This window comes from Fusarium oxysporum, chromosome 10 (genome assembly GCF_000149955.1).
Source record: "Fusarium oxysporum f. sp. lycopersici 4287 chromosome 10, whole genome shotgun sequence".
NCBI classification, from domain to species: Eukaryota; Fungi; Ascomycota; class Sordariomycetes; order Hypocreales; family Nectriaceae; genus Fusarium; species Fusarium oxysporum.
The window spans coordinates 1,727,394-1,748,531 of NC_030995.1; the positions used below are offsets into that span (position 1 = coordinate 1,727,394).

General features: G+C 49.7%; 6 protein-coding genes across 8 annotated transcripts; 3 read left to right on the forward strand and 3 right to left on the reverse strand.

The window, feature by feature from the left end:
* Positions 1–1,788: 1,788 nt before the first annotated feature.
* Positions 1,789–3,032, forward strand: FOXG_11533 (uncharacterized protein; the record flags this gene model as incomplete). Its single annotated transcript, XM_018391206.1, has 3 exons — positions 1,789–1,867; positions 1,934–2,539; positions 2,590–3,032. Exons 1-3 carry the CDS (start codon positions 1,834–1,836, stop codon positions 3,030–3,032), a joined length of 1,083 nt encoding a protein of 360 aa, XP_018249807.1. The 5' UTR covers positions 1,789–1,833.
* An 80-nt stretch (positions 3,033–3,112) lies between these two features.
* FOXG_11534 (uncharacterized protein) lies at positions 3,113–8,389 on the reverse strand. The gene is made up of 3 exons (XM_018391207.1): positions 7,495–8,389; positions 7,234–7,395; positions 3,113–7,169 (listed from the first exon to the last, which is right to left on the reverse strand). The coding sequence occupies exons 1-3, from the start codon at positions 7,766–7,768 to the stop codon at positions 6,124–6,126; spliced, it is 1,482 nt and encodes a 493-aa protein (XP_018249808.1). The 5' UTR covers positions 7,769–8,389; the 3' UTR covers positions 3,113–6,123.
* On the forward strand, positions 4,051–5,028 carry FOXG_20555 (uncharacterized protein; the record flags this gene model as incomplete). The annotated part of the gene is made up of 1 exon (XM_018400839.1): positions 4,051–5,028. The coding sequence occupies one exon, from the start codon at positions 4,051–4,053 to the stop codon at positions 5,026–5,028; it is 978 nt and encodes a 325-aa protein (XP_018249809.1).
* Positions 8,390–9,311: 922 nt separating the features above from the next.
* On the reverse strand, positions 9,312–12,629 carry FOXG_11535 (serine palmitoyltransferase). 2 transcript variants are annotated; one of them, XM_018391209.1, is made up of 2 exons: positions 12,417–12,629; positions 9,312–11,837 (listed from the first exon to the last, which is right to left on the reverse strand). In XM_018391209.1, the coding sequence occupies exon 2, from the start codon at positions 11,716–11,718 to the stop codon at positions 9,748–9,750; it is 1,971 nt and encodes a 656-aa protein (XP_018249811.1). In that variant the 5' UTR covers positions 11,719–11,837; positions 12,417–12,629; the 3' UTR covers positions 9,312–9,747. The 2 variants fall into 2 exon arrangements, with proteins under 2 accessions (XP_018249811.1, XP_018249810.1); XM_018391208.1 differs by having other exon boundaries at positions 9,312–12,557.
* A 1,325-nt stretch (positions 12,630–13,954) lies between these two features.
* FOXG_11536 (acetoacetate-CoA ligase) lies at positions 13,955–20,074 on the forward strand. Of its 2 annotated transcripts, XM_018391210.1 has the most exons (3): positions 13,955–15,703; positions 15,802–17,537; positions 17,594–20,074. In XM_018391210.1, the coding sequence occupies exons 1-3, from the start codon at positions 15,452–15,454 to the stop codon at positions 17,703–17,705; spliced, it is 2,100 nt and encodes a 699-aa protein (XP_018249812.1). In that variant the 5' UTR covers positions 13,955–15,451; the 3' UTR covers positions 17,706–20,074. The 2 variants fall into 2 exon arrangements, with proteins under 2 accessions (XP_018249812.1, XP_018249813.1); XM_018391211.1 differs by having other exon boundaries at positions 13,955–17,537.
* FOXG_11537 (uncharacterized protein) lies at positions 18,002–20,072 on the reverse strand. Its single transcript, XM_018391212.1, has one exon. It carries the CDS (start codon positions 19,651–19,653, stop codon positions 18,352–18,354), a length of 1,302 nt encoding a protein of 433 aa, XP_018249814.1. The 5' UTR covers positions 19,654–20,072; the 3' UTR covers positions 18,002–18,351.
* Positions 20,075–21,138: the final 1,064 nt, after the last annotated feature.

The window sequence follows — 21,138 nt, forward strand, 5'->3', positions numbered from 1 at the left end:
TCTAGTTTGTGCTGCTTGACCTGCTTGATCAGTGACGACTCCAGAATGTTGCAGCGATCAGTGCAAAATATCAAAGCCTTCAAAAGGCTCCAGCGCAATTTACTGCGACCCCGAGATATCCACTTGCGTCCGTTACCGCGCTTGACAAGCCCCTGCAAGCCTGCATCTATAAAGTGAGGTCAACCCCCCGTCCCTGTCCCATTCCTAGTCCGGCCAAGGATAATGAACGATGATGCCCCTGATCAACTTTGCTCAGGGGTTTATTCGTTATTTAACTTTGGGATCTCTGTATCGTATGGGTCTGGTCCATCGATTTGCAGCAGTATTCTTCCGGTTAACATCCAGGCCCCATGTCTGCTGTGGTTAACATCATCACTAGCAATTTCGGCTCCATATCCACGTATGGCCCAGAGCAGGGGTCTCTGTCATGAGGTGCTGCCAGATGTCAGGCCAAGATTCGCAAAGACAGGCAACACCAATAATAAGTGAAGTTTTATATACCTGCTCCCTTCATCCATTTAGCCATCCCATTCGTGTCATTACAACCAGCCACTTTCGTAGCTCTCACCCAAGGTGGTTTGTCGTGACTCCTACTCTATCATCCTATACTCGCCATGAGTCGAGTAGTTATCTGGAGCCAGCCGGCTTGGCATCCCTTACTATGTCCAGCTACGGAGTACTCATCGGCAGGACATCTCTTACCGAAGCCACATTTGACGAGTTGGAGAGCTGCGAGCGTTGGCCTCCGTATCCTCCCCGGTGCACGACTCATGTCATACCTCCGCTTATTTCCTATTCAGACTCTCGTGCAACCATGGGTGGTTTTGATTGTCAAAAATAGGCTCCGTTCTCTATGCAACACATGCTATGTAGTTACCCAGAGATGTATCATAGTGTTGCTGTCAATGATACAACAGCTATATATGTATCAATAGAATATCTGTAATATGATGTGGTTAAGTGGATGTATTGTTTTGCTCTCGTTGTCGACAACCCTTTCTGTTGAGCTGGTGATATTGCAGCCATGACTCAAGAACCATGAACCCTGCAGCAACACCTCAACTGCGTGAATATGTGCTTTGACGCAGCCATATGTGCAATACAACACCAGTTATGGTTCTAGTTAGCCAATACAGTTGGATTGAATCAATAAGGAACTCCGAGTTTGAGTTAGCAGGTGTAGTCTTGATGACGGACAGCAGATCTGGTATGAGGTACACGGCTCATCGGCAGCATGGACTACCTAATGAAGGCACTACCCTATACCAAACCATACTATCCGATGAATAAGTAATCAGACTTACAAACGAGGAATCTTGTCGAGAGAATATGCATGATTGATTCCTTGGTTTGCTTATAACGGATCAGGATATTTTCATATTGAAGAATCACAGCATTTATTCCCTTGTGTTGTTGGATACTGTACCCACCAGCATGAGACACACATGGTGATAGTACGACCTTTGGATCCAGTGCCAATACGCCAAATAATACAGCCAACAAGCTTATCGACTATTTCCCCAACTGTTTGCAGCCCTTGAAGACTCAAAACCCGTGGAATTATGGCATATGGGAAATGCTCACTTCTGGTAACCTGGACGCCACGAACCTGCAGCATCCTGCATATCTGGCTGTGTATGTAATACGACCAACCATGCAATGCAACAAATGGCACAGCGGCGTAAGCTGACTCACATATCTTGTCATGCCTCGGACTTGAGAGCAATCTGAACATATGAAAAAGAGGTTCGGCCCCAAAAGTCCACCGCGTTTTCTTGATCTGTCTCCATCGCTCTTATATAATAGTCGTGAATTGACTAGAAGAGATTGATAATGGAGACTCTTGACGTGGTAATTGTTGGAGCGGGTAAGGAATCATATCGATTGAGATATTAAAGAATATGTGAAAGGACAGCAAGCTTACATCCATCAGGTTGGGCTGGGCTGGCTGCGGCCAAGATTCGCCATCAGTTACACCCTGAAGAATCACTGGCGGTCTTCGACTCAGCTGCTACACTTGGTGGCACTTGGGCAAAACATCGCCTCTATACAGGCCTGAAAACCAACAACATGTTGGGTACTTACCAATACCCTGATTTCCCCATGGACACAGAAACGTTTGGTGTCAAGCCAGGCCAGCACATTCCTGGCCAGACAGTACACAGATACCTGGAGACCTATGCTCGACACTTTGATACATATGACAAGATACGGTTTGAGCACAAGGTTGAGACAGCAGAGCATCAAGAGAACGGTGGTTGGATTCTGACGGTAAGGGACATCAAAATTGGTGATAATATTAAGATCAGGGCCAAAAGACTGGTTCTTGCGACAGGCCTCACTTCAGAACCATTTCTACCAATCTTCGAAGGCCAGGAAGTCTTCGAGGCCCCTATATTCCATGGAAAAGACTTACGCAACCATGAGAATACCTACGAAACGGCCAAGTCAGTGACAGTATTCGGAGGCACAAAGTCGGCTTGGGATATGGTGTATTTATATGCCACCAAAGGCATTCGAGTGAACTGGGTCATTCGAGGTTAGTAATATCGAAAAGACATAGCGAAGTGACTTTACTGAATTTTACAGAATCTGGCCATGGCCCTGCTTGGAATGCACCTCCTTATGTCACACCTTTCAAGAAGTGGCTCGAGAAACTCGCCCATATAAGAATGTTAACGTGGTTCAGTCCGTGTAGTTGGGGTGCCGCGGATGGATACGTGAAGACTCGCAACTTCTACCACGGAACATTCATCGGAAGAGCTATCGTCGATAAGTTCTGGAGCATTCTTGGTAAAGACGTTATCACGCTCAACAAATACGACTCTCACCCCGAGACGGCCAAGCTCAAACCCTGGTCGAATGCCATGTTTGTGGCAACGAGTATAGGGATTCTCAACTATGAGAAGGACTTCTTCGAGGTTGTCAAGGAGGGACTGGTCAAGATACATATTGCTGATATCGAAAGGTTGAGTAGCTCACACCGTTGCGGCAGAGGCCAAGCTTGTAGATGGATACTTTGTCGCAGTTGATGTTGCGGATGATTTGGCTCTTGTATTGTCTGCAGGTGGTGCAGTGGCGGATTGTTGTAACTTGCTCGCACATTTTGTCGGTCTCATACGCCGTCACCGAATTCGTTCCCTTACGCTTCACTCCTGGATCAAGTCGATAAGGAGATCTTCGACAAGTTCCCTCGCCTCAAGGATCAGCCCATACAGAAAGTGCAAAATAGCAAGTATCATACGCTGCTAGAGGACAAAGGTCTCTCTAGCAATGATACTATTACGCCATCGACAGATCTGACGCCGTATACGCTATATCACTTCATCATCCCGCCGTCAAGTCAGTTCCTCAAGACTCGAGATATTGCTTTCGTGGGAATGCTAGTCAACTTCAGCAACCCCATAGTTTCCCATGTCCAATCGCTCTGGATGAACGCCTTCTTCGATGATATGATTCCATCTCTCCCTCGAAATCCTTCACCAGAGTTTGTATCTAGATTCCAGCATGAGGCAGTGCTTCATAGTCGGTTCGGAAAATGGCGGTACCCAGGTGGTTTTGGCCACAGCTTTCCCGACTTTGTGTTTGATGCTGTTCCGTATCTGGACCTACTACTGAAGGACCTGGATCTACCAATCTATCGAAAAAATGGTGTAGTTGCTGAGGTGACGGATCCATATGGGCCAGAGGATTATACGACAGTCGTGGATGAGTGGAAGGCGAAGCAACTTGAGCCGGAAGCTCCGTGGTATCAATGGATACACGCGCTCGCTTATTGAAGGATGCCACAACAACACCAGAATAGTTTGGCTTCTTTGATGATAGCGATGGTCGATTTTTTGTGTAGCATTTGTCCTGTAAATGGTATTCATTGCTTAATTGTGCTGACTCCTTGATGCGTCCCGGGATTAGGCAGCAGCACGTTCTTGGTCACTTGACTTATATGGCTAGAGCCGTCCATTTCCCCATCACAGAACTTGCAACATCCTCCTTAACATCTTGACTCAAACCGTGAATCTTCTATAGGCAATTAGAGCCTTGAGAGAAAACATGCCTGACACTATTGATTTGACCGGCTCATCACCATCTATGCCACGTCAAACAAGAAGTTCAACTCGAGCACTCTCTTCAACCACCGCATCCTCAAGAAAGGATCAGACAACAGACGCTTCCTCTCACAAACCAGAGATAGAAACTCTATTCTCTTTATCTAGCCTTGGCCTCTCAAAAAAGCACCACGATGCTCTCATCTTTAAACGCAACTGGCTGACCTCTCACACCATTCCTATTCCCCGAGATGCTTTCCGACCTTTCATCTCAAGTCCAAAGGGACTTGATACGGTAGCCGCAACATTCGTCTTTGCACAGTCAGAGGCTGGAACTGCAGTCTGCATCTCGCCCGATGGGGTCCTCCTCACCTGCGCGCACTGCATTGCAGAAGAACCCTCTGAGCTAACAGCTGATACATCACACGTCCTCTTATCATCAGATGGAAAGGTTGTTTCAGCGAAAGTGGTAGCTTGGGATCCAATACGCGATCTCGCTTTACTTCAGATCGACAAGGCCGAGCTTCCTCACCGGCCGTTTCCCCGTGCCCGTATCGCAACCTCGCCTCCCAAGTTCAACACTGAGCTAATATGCATCGGCCATCCGGGCTCCGAGGACCTCGAGGCTGAACGCAGTGGTGTAAAGACAGAGTACGACACACTCGTTCTTAGCGAGGGGACTTTCCGTGGCCTAAATAAGAATCAAGATCCGCAGGATAACAGTGAGATCGGCGCTCTTAAGCATAGCTGCTGGACGTACTGGGGACATAGCGGTGCAGCATTGTTTGATCGGAAAACCAGGGCATTGGTAGGCGTGCATTCAAGCTGGGATGACAAGACGCGCATGAGGAGGGGAGTGCCATTGGAAGCGGTGGTTGCGTTCGTCGAAGAGGTTGAAGCGAGCAAGAGGGAAGACTTTACAGAGGAGTGGCAATGGTATGTGAAGTGGGAGCCAGAACCAACCTTCACATCCAGGGCTTGATATTGGATAAGAAATGTGCTCGGAAGAGATACCATGAAAGAAAGACATGCTCGTTGTCTATCAACTTCAACTTCGAAAAGATTACTCTTGGTCTACTCCACACAAGAGTCTGTTTGTTGTCACAAAGCTCTAACATCATGTCCAAATCTTATCAACCGCCAGCATATGCTCTTATGCAAGGCAATGTCCACAAGATCCGACTCACAAAGATTCTGGCTCCTTTAGCCCTAACACTGTTTGTACATTGACCTGTCCTGATCCAACCCGTGCTTCTCGCCCATGATTACCAACCCTTCCTCCATGTTCTGTACCGTGCTGTGCTGTGCTGTGCTGCGCTGAAATTAAGATGCAAGCCCCAAAAATAGAACGACGATGAACATTCCCGCCGCTTCTTGCAGAATAACACCCAACTTTAGTCGACTTTTCAAACGCCGTAAACCGCAATGTCCCCATGATGAATTTGATGAAAAAAAAATGCTGCATGCGCATGGATGCCCGTGGCTTGATCGTTCACTTCCACAGCAACGTCCTGCCTCAATGAGCATCCCTTTGACAAAAGCAAATATGTAGCTTCGAGTGGAACCAGCCGAGGAACCGAGTTGCTCTAAGCTCTCCCTCCGGTCGGAAATCTTCAGTTGCCCAGCCCTGCAACTCTCTAAACCCTGGTCTTCAAACAAGCCTGCCCTCTTAGTTTCCGAATCTGTCAATAATGTGATTCAGCCCAAGACAAACGCGGGTAGGCCAGAGCAGTGTCTGGCGTTCTGCCCCATAATAGCCCATGGCTGGTGTTTCAGGTTCACCACCTCAGCTCAGAAACGCTGACCCACTGAAACAAACATCACCAAACGTCATGCAGACACCTCTACAGGTTTGCCGACTCTTGCCTTGTCCCACTTCCAAGAAACGCATCTAGACCTTGGTCCAGCATCGTACGGCCTTGTAGGTGGTGGTTTGTGCCGACCCTGCATGTCTGACGTACAGAATGCGTCTCGTGCTCACCACTCGAATGGACTCGGGTTTCGGTAGGCGCCGTCCGATACTCTGTGCTTGGATCGTTGGGAAACTCCACCATGAGGCACCGATTCTGAGTAGAGTTTAGATAATTCCTCCTGGGGGATCGTAGCCTGTTGGTGCCCCTCTTGAGGTGCTGCCCAGCCCAGCGCTTCCTGGTTCTCCATCTAAAGGTGCTGTTGTTGTCTTTCGTAGCATAAACATGGGTTTCTTGCCTTCCTTATCCAGTTGCTTAAACAGAATCAATGGCTTCTCCTCAAGGCCCAGACAACGTTCCTGATCGCCGTACACAATATAGAGAGCATACTGGTCCCATGGAGCGTTGATCTGGTACTTTTTCAGCGCAGCAGGAAGAACCTTGTAGCAGGGGTCTTCCATACTGACACGGAAAGATTTGAAGATCTCGACTGAAGCATTGCTCTGACTGGGTGTATCAGGTACAGGGGTTTCTCGTCGGCGGGGCGGCCCTTGCGGTGCCTTTTCGCGGGAGGCATAGACTGCGTTGGTGTGACCTTCGTCGTTGAAGGTGGTTCGTGTGGAGGGTGTCGGTGCTTCACTGCGGTAGGATCGAGAGGCGAGGGTCGTAGCGGACATGTGGGTCTGAGGAGATGTCGGGGAGGGTATGTTGGGTGAGGGATACGAAGGGGAGGACGAGCCCTGGCCACCTCCGTTCATAGCTGCAAGATGGGAAGACGATAGGACAGCTCGCTCTGCAGCACTTGCGGGGTCCAACGCAGTCTCCGCTATTGACCTCTCGTGCGTAGATTGAGTGGGTGATGCATTCTTTGGTGTAGCTCCGATGAGAATCTTGCGGGTAGAATATTGTCGCTTGACTGAGCTTCCAGATTGACTCGAGCCTGGGGGTGGTGTTGGTGCGGGGGGCGATATGGTTGTTTCGTAGCCGTAGGCCTGCTGGCTGTTACCACTCAGGTTGGGCAACGGCTGCTGCGCATCCTTGACCAAGCGCAAGGCCGGGAGCATATCCTCTCGCAATCGTCTGAAATCTTCTGTCATTCGTCGCAGATCCTGTTCGAGTAGGTTCATGCGTTCATCGCGGAGACGGAATTGTTCGACAAGATGTTTGATGTCCTTGATAGTTGCGGTAGCATATTGCGCTTCGGCGTCGGCGGCTGCAGGGGTCGCGGGTTAGAATCAGGCCAGTCCACCCAAGAGGGGAAATCGGAGACAACGTACATAGGGGTAGGTAATGGTCGCTCTCAATGGGGACATCTTGAGCCCTTTTGACATCATATACGCTTTTGAGGATCGTTAGGCGATGTCCCACGCTAGCAATGCCCATGCTCTTGAGATCATCATGTTGTAACGCTACCAGGGCCTCGCCAACAATCTCGTTTTCTGCAGGCAATCAAATGTTAGTTATCCCAATATCCCCTCCAATGTCTGTGGTACCATCCGTCAAGGAGATGAGATGGCATGCTTTGGATCAAGACGCACCTATAAAGCGATCGGCATACTGTTGAAGACCAATGGTGCCAATAAAATCAGCACATTCCTCAACGGTCCATTCGGTGATGATGGTTTCTGGGAGACGGTCGGCACTGCTGCGGTGCCCGTATGTAGTAGGAGTATGCTCTGCAGAGGTCGAGAGCTCGGAGTCTATGGGGGAAGCCTCAGAGTTGGTGATAGGAGAGTGGTCGCCCATGCTTCGCTCGTATTCGTCGTCGGCGTCGGACTCGGCGTAAGCTGTGCCACCATCGAAGCTCATCATCCTGACGATTATGAAAGAACAGTCGCCAACAACGGAGGCGGGGGCTGAGACGAAAGACTAATTCAGGCGACCGTGGTGGTGGTGGTGATGCCGCAAACAGACAGATGCGCTTGATCGGGCACTGTCAGATAGAAAGAGAGAAGACGAGCGTTGGCGAAGGACAGTCGGTCGAATGCTTGTAAGTCTTTCATTCAAATCGTGATCGGAACGTCATAAAAAGAGAAGCAATGCTCAGGAGTAGGAGGTGGGAGACGTCAGGGTCGAGGAAGTGGGCGCAGCCTGGAGGACGATTGGATTGGAGTGGATTGAACAAGAACAAATCGAGTGGACGAATAGAAGATAGAATGGGCTGAGGAAAGGCAATGTCGAAGTGGGAAAAACGAGCCGATCCCAAGAGAATAAGTAGACCCAAGCCGAGACGCCTCGAGGAGGACAAGTACCGTAGAAACGTTAATAAAAAGAGCCTAGAAAATAAAAAGAGTCGGAGGTAGCCAGAGGAGAAGAAGGCGGCTGCTGGTGGTGGTGATGATGACGGGGTGTTTGTGTCTTGGTCTAAGGTCTTGTCTTGTCTTGCTCGGTCTTGGTCCTGGCCCAGTCCAGGTCTTGCTTGTGCTCTCGCTCGTGGAAGCGCTTGGGGGTGGAAAGGGAAGAGGAGGTCCTCCACTCCGAGTCACCTACGGCCTATTGAAATGGCAGCTGTCTCAAGGTACCCAGTACCTGAATTAGCAGGCCGTGGTAAGCCCTTCCGAGCCCTATACGGATGTACTCCGTACCTATCTCATGACTTGGCCGTTCGCTTGGTGGACCTGGCGGTCGGCCTGGGAGGGACTTTGAATACTGGTCCTCCATTGAGAACACGGCTTGACTCCCGTCCCGCTCCACTGACAGCATCCCCCTGTAGGTACCCCGGCCAGGGCCCCTCACTACTAAATAAGTATCAAGCCTGGCTGCCGCTGCTGCAGCCCGTTAACCAGCCCAACCATTCCATTATTCGACCCTCCTATGCACGTCTTGAATCAGCCATTGGATGGTTTCTGTATGCCTTTTCAGTAAACAAACAAACCAAAGTCAATGCCGTTCTTGGACGGCTTCTCTGACTTGAGTTGTAGTGCGCGTTTAGGAAAGTCTTGGGCGTTGACACAAAACAACCCCCCCGGCAAGTCGCTCATTGAAATGTAGTGAGCTCCTGGTCCACTCAATTAACCTCAGTTTGTCTCTCCTTCAAACACCATTGGGCCTTCAACACCAGGGAAACCATTCAAGATGGAAGTTTACGGATGGCTAGGAGACTCAAGCCACATCTCAAGTGACAGTCCGAGGTATTCTAAGGAAACATCGTGCGTTTGAGACCGAGCCTCCAGCATTCCCATTCAACAGTTAGGGAATTGACCTTGCAATGGTGCTATAGACCCCTTGGAGATTAGCAAACTTCCGAGGCAAGGTATCTGATAACGAATATAGCTTTCATAAAAGTTGAGAGGATATGCCATGGCTACCCATGAGTATATGCAACTGTTTATCAATGTTCACCGAGGTATAAGAATTGGGGTCTTCATGTATACGTTTCTTTGATTAGTTGAAGCAAATCTATGCCTGCTTCAGATCTATATTTGTCGACTAACAATTACTCTATATGCTATACTCATCCCAGCCTTGAGACTTAGGTTGGTAGAGTGAGTCTTGCTCATGATTCCCATTCCCAACATGGCCCATTACCTCAACACGCCTTCAACTCCATTAATCCGTTCAAAAAAAAAGAAAAAAGACCCTCTTGCATGAGAATTTGGGGGCAAAAGGGCAACAGCCGCATGGCTAGCCGCCAAGAAGAACAGGGCATTAAACGTCGTGCAACGTCGCGTTCCTTCACAGGACGTATCTATGAAAAGCGTCAAACACCACTCAGACAACCTCCGAGCACATGAGTGATTATAAAGATGTATCAAACACCAGAAACAAAATTTGATTAAGAGGCCGAGATATTAGCGTAGGGGAATCTTTGAATCCTGGACACCGTGTTGTACAACGTCTTCAAGGTTCCAACGAGGGGCCTGAAGGGGGATTCTGTTTTCCTTTCTCCATTCCTTTTCGTTCTTGGGGTCAACGCCCTCGGGAAGATGTTCCAGTCCGCCTGCCACACCAGTCGAGAACTTGATCTGCAGGATGTCACCGACTTCGTCGCATGCAGCCAACAGACGGTCAAGGTCCTCCTTGTTGTGGGCAGCAGAAACACAGAAACGGGCGCGAGAACTGATGAGTGGGGTCGCAGGATACCCAACAACGACGACGGAGATTTTTCGTCGAAGCATCTCGTGACTGAACGCAGGGAGCTTGGCGGGGTGGTAGAGCATGACAGGAATAATAGGAGAGTCATCGTGGCCGTACACGATAAGGCCAAGACGCTTAAGTCCGAGACGAAGGTAACGAGAGTTGAAGGCAATGCGCTGGAGACGCTCCTCGCCTTGACCAGGGCACAGCTCGCCAGTAATGAGTTTCAGGGAAGCCAAGATTTGCATGAGCACACAAGGAGCAGGAGTTTCGCCATACTGAGTAGCAGCGTTGGAGCTCTTGAGCTTGTCGATAATATGTTTCTCGGCTGCGATGTAACCACCGTTGGCACCAAAAGACTTTGTCAGAGTTCCCATGAGAATATCAACTTCGGAGGGATCAATGCCAAAGTAGTCGCAAACACCACGACCGCGGGGGCCAAGAGCACCGACAGAGTGAGCCTCGTCAACGAAAAGATAGAACTTGTACTTGTTCTTCAGAGCAAGAATACCGGGAAGATCACACATGGTACCCTCCATAGAGTAGAGACCTTCGACGACAACCAGAATCTTCTTCCAAGGACGGTGGGTGCGGGGTTGACCCTGGGAAATAGCTTCGCGAACAACACGTTCCAGATCAGCCATATCATTGTGCTTGAAGCTCTGAATAACGGCACCAGAAAGACGAGCACCAACACGGATGGAGGCGTGGTTGAGTTCATCGGAAATGATTAGACAACCCTTGGAGACAAGGGCGGGGAAAGAGCTCGAGTTTGTGACATAACCCATAGAAAAAACCATAGAAGCAGGCTTGCCAACAAATTCGGCAACCTCACGCTCGACCTCAAGAGCAAGGTCAGAAGTACCAGCAGCACCACGGGGGCTGCAGAAGCTGATTCCGTATTGCTTGACGCACGCCTCCACAGCGTCGGCACAAGGACCTTCAGACTGGGCGAAACCAAGATAGTTGTACGAACTCATGTTGAGAGTCTCAGTGTAGGTGCCGGTATATTGATAGGTGCGATTGAAGTCGTCGGACTTGCGGTCCATCAGTGTGATAAAGCGTCCGGGGACGCCAGTGGTAGGGCGAGCAAAACAATCATCCAGGCGCATCTTGAGGCGTCGGACATAGAAATTGTCGAAATCGCTGTTGAGAGCTGCATAGCCGTTGCTGGCTTTGAGGGCGCGATAGTGCTTGGGGTTTCCGAAACGCTTGCCAAAGAAGTCGCGAATATGACCAAGAACGATCAGGATCAGGTAGCTGATGTAAGTGGTGAGAATAAAATAGTAAGGAGGCTCATCCTCTACAGGGGCCTGGAGAGGCTCTCCATGAGACTGGCTGGTGTATCGATGACTTGAGTGGAGGAGAGGGCCAAACTGAGCGTCGGCACGCTTCTGACGGTCGATCTCCTCGGCCGACTTAGGTTGGAAGAGAGTGGTCGTTGAGGCATCGATGCTGTTGGGGTCTCCAGGGCTCGCGGTTGAGAGAGAGATAGTAGGCAGACCGGGAGAAGGAGAGAATCCAGTAGCAGCGGCAAGGGCCTGCTGGGCACCAGTGGATTTGGGGCTACTGGAGAAGAAGTTGGTGATACGGTTGCCTTTTGAGGTAGAGGGGCGCCTCTCGCCCGACTTGACGGGTTGAGACATGGAAGGTGAGGATGAGAAAGGATTAAGCCGACGGGGCATCTCTCCTGGCACAGGTGCGTTGGATTGTTCAAGGCGCGAACGTAAGGGAGGCTAGATCGCGAATCGTCGAAGGAGGGCAGAGCACCCAATTGTAGTCAGAAGGACAGAAAGTCGAGAGACTGGGAGCCAGGAGCGAGTGTCAGTGGATGTGCGAAACCTAACAATCGATTCAAGACGATTCGCCGCAAAGCATATTCTGTAAATAGGAGGTTTGTTGTGAGGAACCCAATTGCTTTTCAATGCGGATGAGGATATGCGAAGCAGGAAAGAAAACAAGACTCAACGTGCACCGCGATCGAGAACAAGCTGCAACACAAGTAACGGAGACAAAGATGTTGAGCTGGGGCTGATACACGGTACAACAGATGTTGATGAGGAAGAATTATGAAATTGATGAAAAGAGGTGACCATTGGGTTTAAAGTTGAATTGGAGCGCTGTGCAGCACTGCGCGTAGTGGTGCGTGGTCCAGGAGGCACAGGGGGGCGCAGGAGGTGGCGTCGAATCAAACTTGGAAAGTGAAGATCCGCCCACTGCAAATTGCCTGTGGGCCTTCAACTCGAGTAGCGGGGCCAGCCGTGGTCCAGCCAAGAATCGCTTAAAAACACCAGGCAGATGATGGGACGAACCGATGAATGATTGATGATGATTGATGAAGAGAGGATGATATCGACTCTCAGTAATGTGAAAGATCACTTACCCAATAGTGCACTACTCATCAACAGAGCAATTGCTATGCTGCTATTCCAATTTCAATTACCGAGACAAGCGTTGCCGTTCCAAGGATGATAGATCGATCCAAGCTCAAATCGATCAGGCCGCAACGCAAGGGCGTATGATCGAGCACCAGTCGTCGATGACTTGATTCGGCGGTCAAGCGGGATCGATACTGCTAAAGAGTATTGATCGAGAAGGTAAGTCGGATGATGGCCACTAATAATGAGAACGGCCGTCGTGCGAGGTGTTTTGCAAAACGTAGGACAACTTGTCAGCGCCACCAGCGGTAGCAATGAAACAAGATGGGAATTTTGCCAGTCTTGCAGGCTGAGATCATGATACAGAGATCGATGAGGTTGTCTCTAACAAGCAGCAAGAGTGATAATGAAAAAAGAGAAGAGAGAGCTGACAGATGCAGGGAGTAACTGGCTATTATTCGACCCGACCTACACCACGAGAACAGAAGCAAGAAGAAAACCGCGGAGTCAGCGGGATAACGGGATGTTCATTGAAAAACAATGAAAAGTCCAGGTTTTCCGCTCCACGGGAAACAGCGGGGACCAGCACCAACTAGTACTGGGTACCTGAGTTCGAGGTGATGCGTCTAAGCGATGGGGATACCAGTTACTTGACGGAGTGTAATCAGAGCCGAGAGGATGTTTAAAGTTGCATTTGTTGACATGTACCTGAGCCGCTGACTGTGTCGCTGTATGCGATGTACGATGTACGAGAAACGCACACAGAACAGTCTCCATAGCACAGTAGAGCAAGGCAAGCACCCGCGGAATGCACCGGACACAAGGATAATAGGGAATTCAAGGGGTCAGCTGGCGGGGACTTGCATTGCATGGCCTTCTCGTCTCGTCGTTCGCCTTTTCGTTTCCAGGCCTCGCTTCCTTGCTAGGCTTTGATAACAAGCGACTTCACAAGGCTTGAGGGTTCAAAAGCGAGGCGCGTATTCTCTATGATGACGCCGTGTTCCCCTCAAAGGCTGGCCATGCCTGTTCAACTGAGCTCCTGACCTCGAATCCTACCCAGATGCAGACACAAAACGATCAGAACATATCTCTGGCTCCCTCTCCTTAATCGAAGTCCCTGTAAAAAGGATCCAATGGTTCTGTTTTCAAGACGAACCCCTGGGCTCCGAGGTCTCCGGCCTGCGAATGGGAAGACACGGGAGACTTTAAGAGAAAACGCCACTTTTCTTCTTCTAGCTCGGCTCGCACCAAATTTCTGTCGTTTGTCTCGTGTAGCGAATGACAGACTTTCAAAAGCCTGAAGGGTGCCCCCAGGGAACAAGAAAACTTCTGACGTTGGACCTCGGTGGCAGAAATATAGAATCCAAGATCTACTAAATCTACACCTAAATTTACCCAAGTCTTTTTTGTCACCTACGATAGATGTCCTAAGTTTTCTTGCCTCCCCTTGGGTGCCGCGGCTCACCATCAGATCTTGTTGGTCTTACACAGCATTGGTCATGATGAAACCCAAAGGAAGTTGGATGTCATCATCCAGGGGCATGCTGTGCCCAAGCTCTCAAAATCTCCGCCGCACCCGGCGACGATGATGGCATTATTCTTCAAGCTCCCTCGTTAGGGAAGAGTCTCGTGGCATATCAAGTCTTTGAACGCTTTTTAACTTTCGGTCCGGTCGCCTCGATAGTCACTTTGCATTTCATCCTTGATAAATGTTCGTGAATCATATGGAGACCTGGGCTAGGATTTCTCCCCCAGAACAAGCTACTGCAGCCGAGTGCACACACTTGCAGCCAACGATGCTGTGCTTAGCTTGTGTACGTACGGATAACATGATTCTCAATGTAGTGCATTACTTTTTAGCGCTTGTTGCACACCGACATCTATGGCTAGATAAAAGATGCTGCAAAGCCCTGCATAACATCCATCTATCAAAGATGAACAAGATCCTCCAATGCCAAAAGACCTTCACCGCCAGCTCCTTTTCAGCCCAAAACTGCAACTAATGCACACGGTCCGTGAGGATCATTTCGTGATATTCGGATTGACTGGTCGCATTCTCGAGTTGAGGAGGCTCAAGATATCAAGTATAGTACCACCGCTTCCGAATTCAGATCATGGTCTGCTGCCTTCTTGTCGACCCCCCATCGAGCTTCACCCATGCTATGCGAAGTCAACGTCCTTGAAACAGAAGCTGAGTAAACTGTCGGGGCCTGATCATCTTGGATTCAAGGTGGTTCGGGACGATCGACTATGCCGAGTTCTCCCTTCTAGCTACGGTCCGGCAGCTAAGCTTAGACTGTACCGAGGCAACCAACAACACACTAATCTCGCCAAACTGCCATACAACGTGATTATGATTCAGCTTTGCCTTGTGCTTTGACAATCACGTTATGTTGCGTATTCGTTATTTGCTTTTGAGTCACCGTTGATTCTTCTTCTGAAGAGACCACAATGTGCTCTCCTTTTATTTGAAGTGATGGCATCTCGTTTAGCTCGACATGACAGTTGTCATTACGAACAAAAGTGACAACTCACAGCTCAAGACATACTAATTTCGCAAGCCTCCTGAGTATGTAATTACGACGATACCATCCAAGTTATCAAAGTCCATCAATAGTTGTCATGATGGAAAACCCTTAGATCCTCAGCTTGAGACAAGCCACACATCATGACCTCAGCCTCCCCCACCACAGCCACTTCGGGGTAAGAGACGGGACTCGATGGCGGGGAGCCGAGAACGGGAGGGGACGGCTTTCAGTGGTTGGGCCATTAGAGAAAGATTCCGAGCTGTGCTGGAAACACGGAATCCCAAGTCCGTAGCGTTGGGATAAGAATACAATCTTCTCAACAATTAAACAGCATCTCTCTTGCTTCATCTTGGCTTCCATAAACCACTCAATCCCTCCCTTGGCTGTGTCTATTACTTCTTACACGCCATCGTCTCATTGGTATCTCAACTCCTCGGAATCGTCACTATTCCCCAACAATCGTCTTTCCGAGGACTTGATTGACCTTTCAGTCTCCCTTATTTTTCGTTCCAATGCCCGTCATGTCGATTGACAAACTTACACCTTCTGCTGCGGCACCTCCTTCTGATGATAATGTCCTCTGGAGGCATTCGGATCCAAAGTCCACTCACATGTGGAAGTTTCTTGAGCACGTGAACAAGAAGCATGGTTTAAGTCTCGATGGTTACCCAGCACTGTACAAGTGGTCTATCGATGAAGTTGCTCAGTTCTGGGAGGAAGTTTGGCATTTTGCTGGTGTTACGGCTTCAAAGCCTTTTGAAGAGGTATGAAGCCAAGTTATGAGAGGGGCGTCTCAAGTGAGAGGCTCACCAGGCTCAAGATGAGCTCAACAACTCCAGAACTCAACTAAACACCTCTGCAGGTCCTTCCTAAAAATGCTCCTATGTACCCCCGGCCAGACTTCTTCTCGGGCTCACGTCTTAACTTCGCTGAGAACCTCCTCTTTCCCGCGACCTCTCCACTTCCCGAGCCCACTGCTCCAGCCGTTATCACTGTTACCGAGCTGCCAAACTCCACAGTGACTACTTCATGGGCCGAGTTGCGTGAGGCAGTCCGTCGTTGTTCTAACGCCCTGCGTGCAGCTGGTCTTAAGCCCAATGATGTTGTTGCGGGTTTCGTCTCAAACCATGTTGAAGCGCTGGTTGCTATGCTTGCTGCCGCCTCAGTCGGCGCCATTTGGACTGGTATAAGTCCTGATAACGGTGTCTCAGCTGTGCTGGACCGTCTGAACCAGATTGCGCCCAAGGTGCTATTTGCCGATAACGGCACAGTCTACAACGGCAAGGAGTGGTCTAGTGTGGCAAAGACGACTGAGATTGTGGCTGCGTTGAAGGACAAGGGGCTTGAGAGAGTAGTTGTGATTAACAACATCAGCTCTGGTGGACTTGGTCTTGAGGAGCTTGAGAAGCATGGCATGTTGGCTGTCGATTACGCCAAGATGCTCGAGTCTGCTTCTGAAGACCCCCTGAAGTTCGAGCAGCTTCCTCCAGCTCATCCCCTCTACGTTCTCTACTCCAGTGGTACAACTGGCCTCCCCAAGGCCATTGTTCATACAGCGTTAGGTACGCTTCTGCAGCATAAGAAGGAGCATCTTCTTCACTGCTCACTCGACTCCTCATCTCGAATGCTCTACTATACGACTACCTCCTGGATGATGTGGCACTGGAGCATCGGAGCTCTTGCCGTGGGCTCTACCATCATTGTCTACTCTGGCTCTCCTTTCCGCCCCCATGGTCATCTCTCACTCCCACGTCTCCTCTCTGACCTCAAGGTCACTCACTTCGGTACCTCGGCCGCCTACCTGACTGCACTAGAGGCCAATAACGTTTACCCTGTCCGTGACGAGTCGATTGATCTTTCAAACCTGAAGGCTATTTACTCCACTGCTTCACCTCTCCCCCCATCGACCTTCAAGTTTGTCTATGAAGCCTTCCCCAAGCATATCAACCTCGGCTCGATTACCGGTGGAACAGACATTATCTCACTATTCGGAGCGCCTTGCCCACTACTCCCTGTTCGCGTTGGCGAGATCCAGTGCGCTGGTCTTGGGATGGCTATCCGTGCTGTTGACTCTGTCACGGGCGAGCCCATCAAGGCCGACGAGCCAGGTGATCTTGTCTGCATCAAGCCATTCCTTTGCCAACCCCTGACCTTTTTCGGTCCTAGCGGCGAGGCCAAGTATCAATCAGCCTACTTTGAGAGGTTCGAAAACATCTGTGGCGTTGAGGGCGCAGTATGGCACCACGGAGATTTCGTCAAGATTCCCGACCCTGCAACCGGCAGTCTTGTCATGCTTGGACGATCAGATGGTGTGCTAAAGCCATCAGGGGTGAGATTCGGCTCAGCCGAGATCTACAACATTCTCACACGCTTCTTCGCCTCTGAAGTCGAGGATGCAGTTTGCATTGGACGTAGACGGGAGACAGACTCAGACGAGACTGTATGTCTCTTTGTGGTGATGGTACCTGGACATGAATTCAGCGATGACCTACGCCTAAGGATCAAGTCCAAGATCAAGTCTGAATTGAGCCCTCGACATGTACCTGGCGTCGTGGAGGAGTGCGGAGGCGGCGTCCCCAAGACTGGCAATGGAAAGAAGTAAGTCTACCCCTTAAGAATATCCGTAGGATGTGTGATGTTAACATTCAACGCAGGATTGAGGTCGCAGTGAAACAGATCCTTTCTGGTATGAATGTCAAGACCAATGCCAGTGTTGCAAACCCTGAAGCACTAGATTGGTTTAAGAAGTGGGCAGAGACTCACTAGAGAAGTCCAAATAGTTTGGGGAGTTATATCTTCGGCCGGAACTAGATAAAACATTGTCTATGGGATATAGGAAGGCTACATGGGTTAGATACGATGGCGTCGACAACGAAGTGACTGGCTGATTTCTGGTTTCGCAAGTACACCTCCTTACTGTTCAATCTCTTACACGAGTGCCGCCCGTGCTAAGAGTCCTTCTGTCATGGGGACGCAATATCACTGTGTCGCCTGGCTCTAATAAGATGAAACCTAGCTCCTGTAGGTTGATATGAGTGAATGAAAAGATCGGGAGCTCAACAAACATATGAATATTGCTGGACAGTCTAATGAAGATTGCAGTATCTAAGCACAATGAAAGAATGAAGTTGACAAGAAATCATTTCTCATTACTAATGCTATTCCCAGATCTATGGTATATCCCCCATGCATTGCGCGCATATATCCCTTAAAACTCCACCCATGACACATAAAGACAATACGTAGTTTCTTCTGACCTCAAGCTCAAAAGTGTACGCTTCGCTTCTTCTGAACCTTCTTCCGCTTCTCTTCGTCCTTTCGACTGCTGAAGAAGCCACTGACACTTGCTGCCGCCGGTCCAGCATAGGGACCCTGCAGTAGACCACCCAAACCATGACGTTTCTTTCCATTCTCACTGGGGGCCTGGCTGAGCTTGCGAAGGAGGAGGAGCAAAGTTTGGCTGAGGAGCGCCATACGGTGTTGGTCCAACACTGTTGGGTCTTTGGGGCAGGTTGTTTGGGGGGTTCAATGCGCCTGACGCAAACTGCGGTCTGGGAGGTAAGGGTGGTGATGGGTGACCCGGGCTCGTGGGACTCTGGAAGTCTTGCCCAGCCATGCCGTATTCTCGACGGAGCCTTTCTGTTTCTTGTTCAACCTCAGCATCTCTCTTCCGACGCTCTTGTTCCTCAGTCTCAAGCATCTTCTGGATTCTCTTGCGTTCATCCTCCTCTTGCGCTTCACGCTCAAGTCTTTTGCGTTCTTCCTCTGCGACCATTGCTTGTAGGCGTCGTGTTTCCGCCTCGACCTCAGCTTCTCGCTGGGCTTGGTTGCTTGACTGTTGTGGGGATGCTTGTGCACGAGGAGGTGACGATGGACGGTTGTTATTGAGAGCACCCGCCATTGTTGGGCCTGCCGAGGAACTTGCTGCTGGGCGAGAGTTCTGGCGACGCCGGCCATTAGATGAGGTTTGGAGGTGGAAAGGATCCTGACTAGGGTTCAGATATAGGTCCTTGATGGTCTCCGCGCTCATAAGAAGAGCAATCTCAAGACCCCTTCTATCCTCGATCTCAACGCGGGCCATGTTGGGTTCATAGATGGTCAAAGTCGAGTCATGCTTGGCGCGGAAAAATGCTACCGTAATATCGGGTTCCTTGCTCTTTTTTCCACCCACATTTCGTCCTGTCATATAGCATGTCATGTCCTTGCTCAGACGACCATCACGTTTCCAGCGAAACACAACCTTGGGAACCAACTCGGCCAGAGACGGACGATCTTCCTGGTCAATCTGGCTAGCACTGGGTAGCTTAAAGGATCTCTCGGGGAGCTCAAACTCCCAAGCGCCCGTCTTTCCCCAACTTCCCGGTTGTTGCTTGACGGGTATAGCCTGATCGGGGTTGTACAGCGAAACCGCAAAATTATCTGGGATGATAGGTGTCTTGGGCGGCGGGTTTCCGTTTTGCGCGCGGATTTCGGCGGCAGAGAGAGTGGGCGCTACCCAGTCAGGCTTGACATCGACCTCTGCATATATCACAGATGTGTTCTGAGAGTCGAATATGCCGAGCGCATATTGGCCATTGGCTTCGGAAGGCGCCGGTCGCTTGATGAGGTACTCGGGAGTAGGATCTGATCCATTGTGTGTGAAGTAGAGAATATTATTGAGTGGATTCTCTGAAGAGGACTTGAAGCGATATGTCGGGAGGTTTTCGTCAAGCATCTTGCCAACTGTATTGGTTGTCTAGAGCTCAATGCGATTGTTGACTTGGTGTCGCAGGGCTAATACGTGGGATGGCGTCGTAACCCGTCGGGTGTAACACAAGTATAAGAGGGTGTAAGTCGTAAGAAGTGAGTCGCTTGTGGTTCAGGGATGGCTCAAGTAGGAATTTGAGCAAGAGAGATAGTTATACGAAGTTGCAAGGAAAAGTCCGACAGACAAGACAATTGCGCGGCAGGCTGAGACTTGGAGGCGGGGCCGCCTTGAAGCAGATACAGCTTGTGACTGATCGGGAAGTGTCACAAGGACTTTAAAGACTTGGCTGATGAATGCGTATAAAGGCAATCAGATAACAAATAATAAACTTACATTTAAGGGAATGAATTATTCTCGAATAGCACAGAGACAAAGAACATTCCTGTACTTAACTTATTTATGTACTACTTGCTAATCGAAACTACGAGTGCTCGGTCTCGCATTAGTGACGTACCAAATCCGCCCAACGCCACAACCGATACTCAAAGAGGCTGTGCAAATTCTTTAGTGTCGCCCAAGTGTTACTATTCTAGTCCTGCTCCCTGTCACGTTTATATATCGGATTGCGACTGTCCAAGGACTGGCCTCAGAGATCGGCTTCCAATGGCGACTCTACCAATGGGTGATGCTGAGAGTATTAAGCATGTTCATCCATCTTTAAACGCGCGTCCAATGAGAAGCAGATCGTTTGAGCCTCGTCCTTTGCGTCAGCTTTGGACCTGATATTTCATTCCATTGCGTATACAAGTGTCACATTATCAAATATACAGTGTGTGATTTGTTATTCTAGAGAACTGATACTCTCTACTCTCATCTCTTTGTCTAATAGACTGCGAAAGCGCCATGAGATGCCTGAAATTCCAGATGCTAGTTCATGCCTGCCGTGCTTTAGCCTTCAAACAGTCCCAAATGCATACATCGTCCCTGAACGCCTTGCATCCAATGCAAATTCAATGCCATGTCCGTTTTGGTGCGCCTTCTTCTGAAATTCATGTCATAGTCCACCTTTAATGATGTAAGTAGGTTCGGTCCCCTCTTCTCCCCTCGATTGCAAATATGCCCTAGCTTTGCGTAGCTATCGTCGCGCTTCCCAAGGCTCCCTCATGTCAGATCAACAACACGAAATCTGAACTTGGCCTGGCAGTAGTAATTGCAGTACTTATGTGCAAGGCCCTTACTTCAGGCCCGCGGCCACAAAACACTTCCATCTGACCAATCGGTTGTACTGTTAATGAGCCCGTGCGTGCTGAGCGATGTGATCAAGGATGATGGTTCGCAGCTCTATGCATAGTCCTCTTGTGCTTGTTCGTGTGTTCGTATCGTGTCATATCGATCTTGCAGGCTGTCTTCAATCAAGGTCGTTTTTCGAAAGTTGTCGCAAGTGAAACGGTCACCGCCTTACTTTCGGTTTAAGCGTCAACTTGCCGACGCCAAACCCTCCCCATATCCATG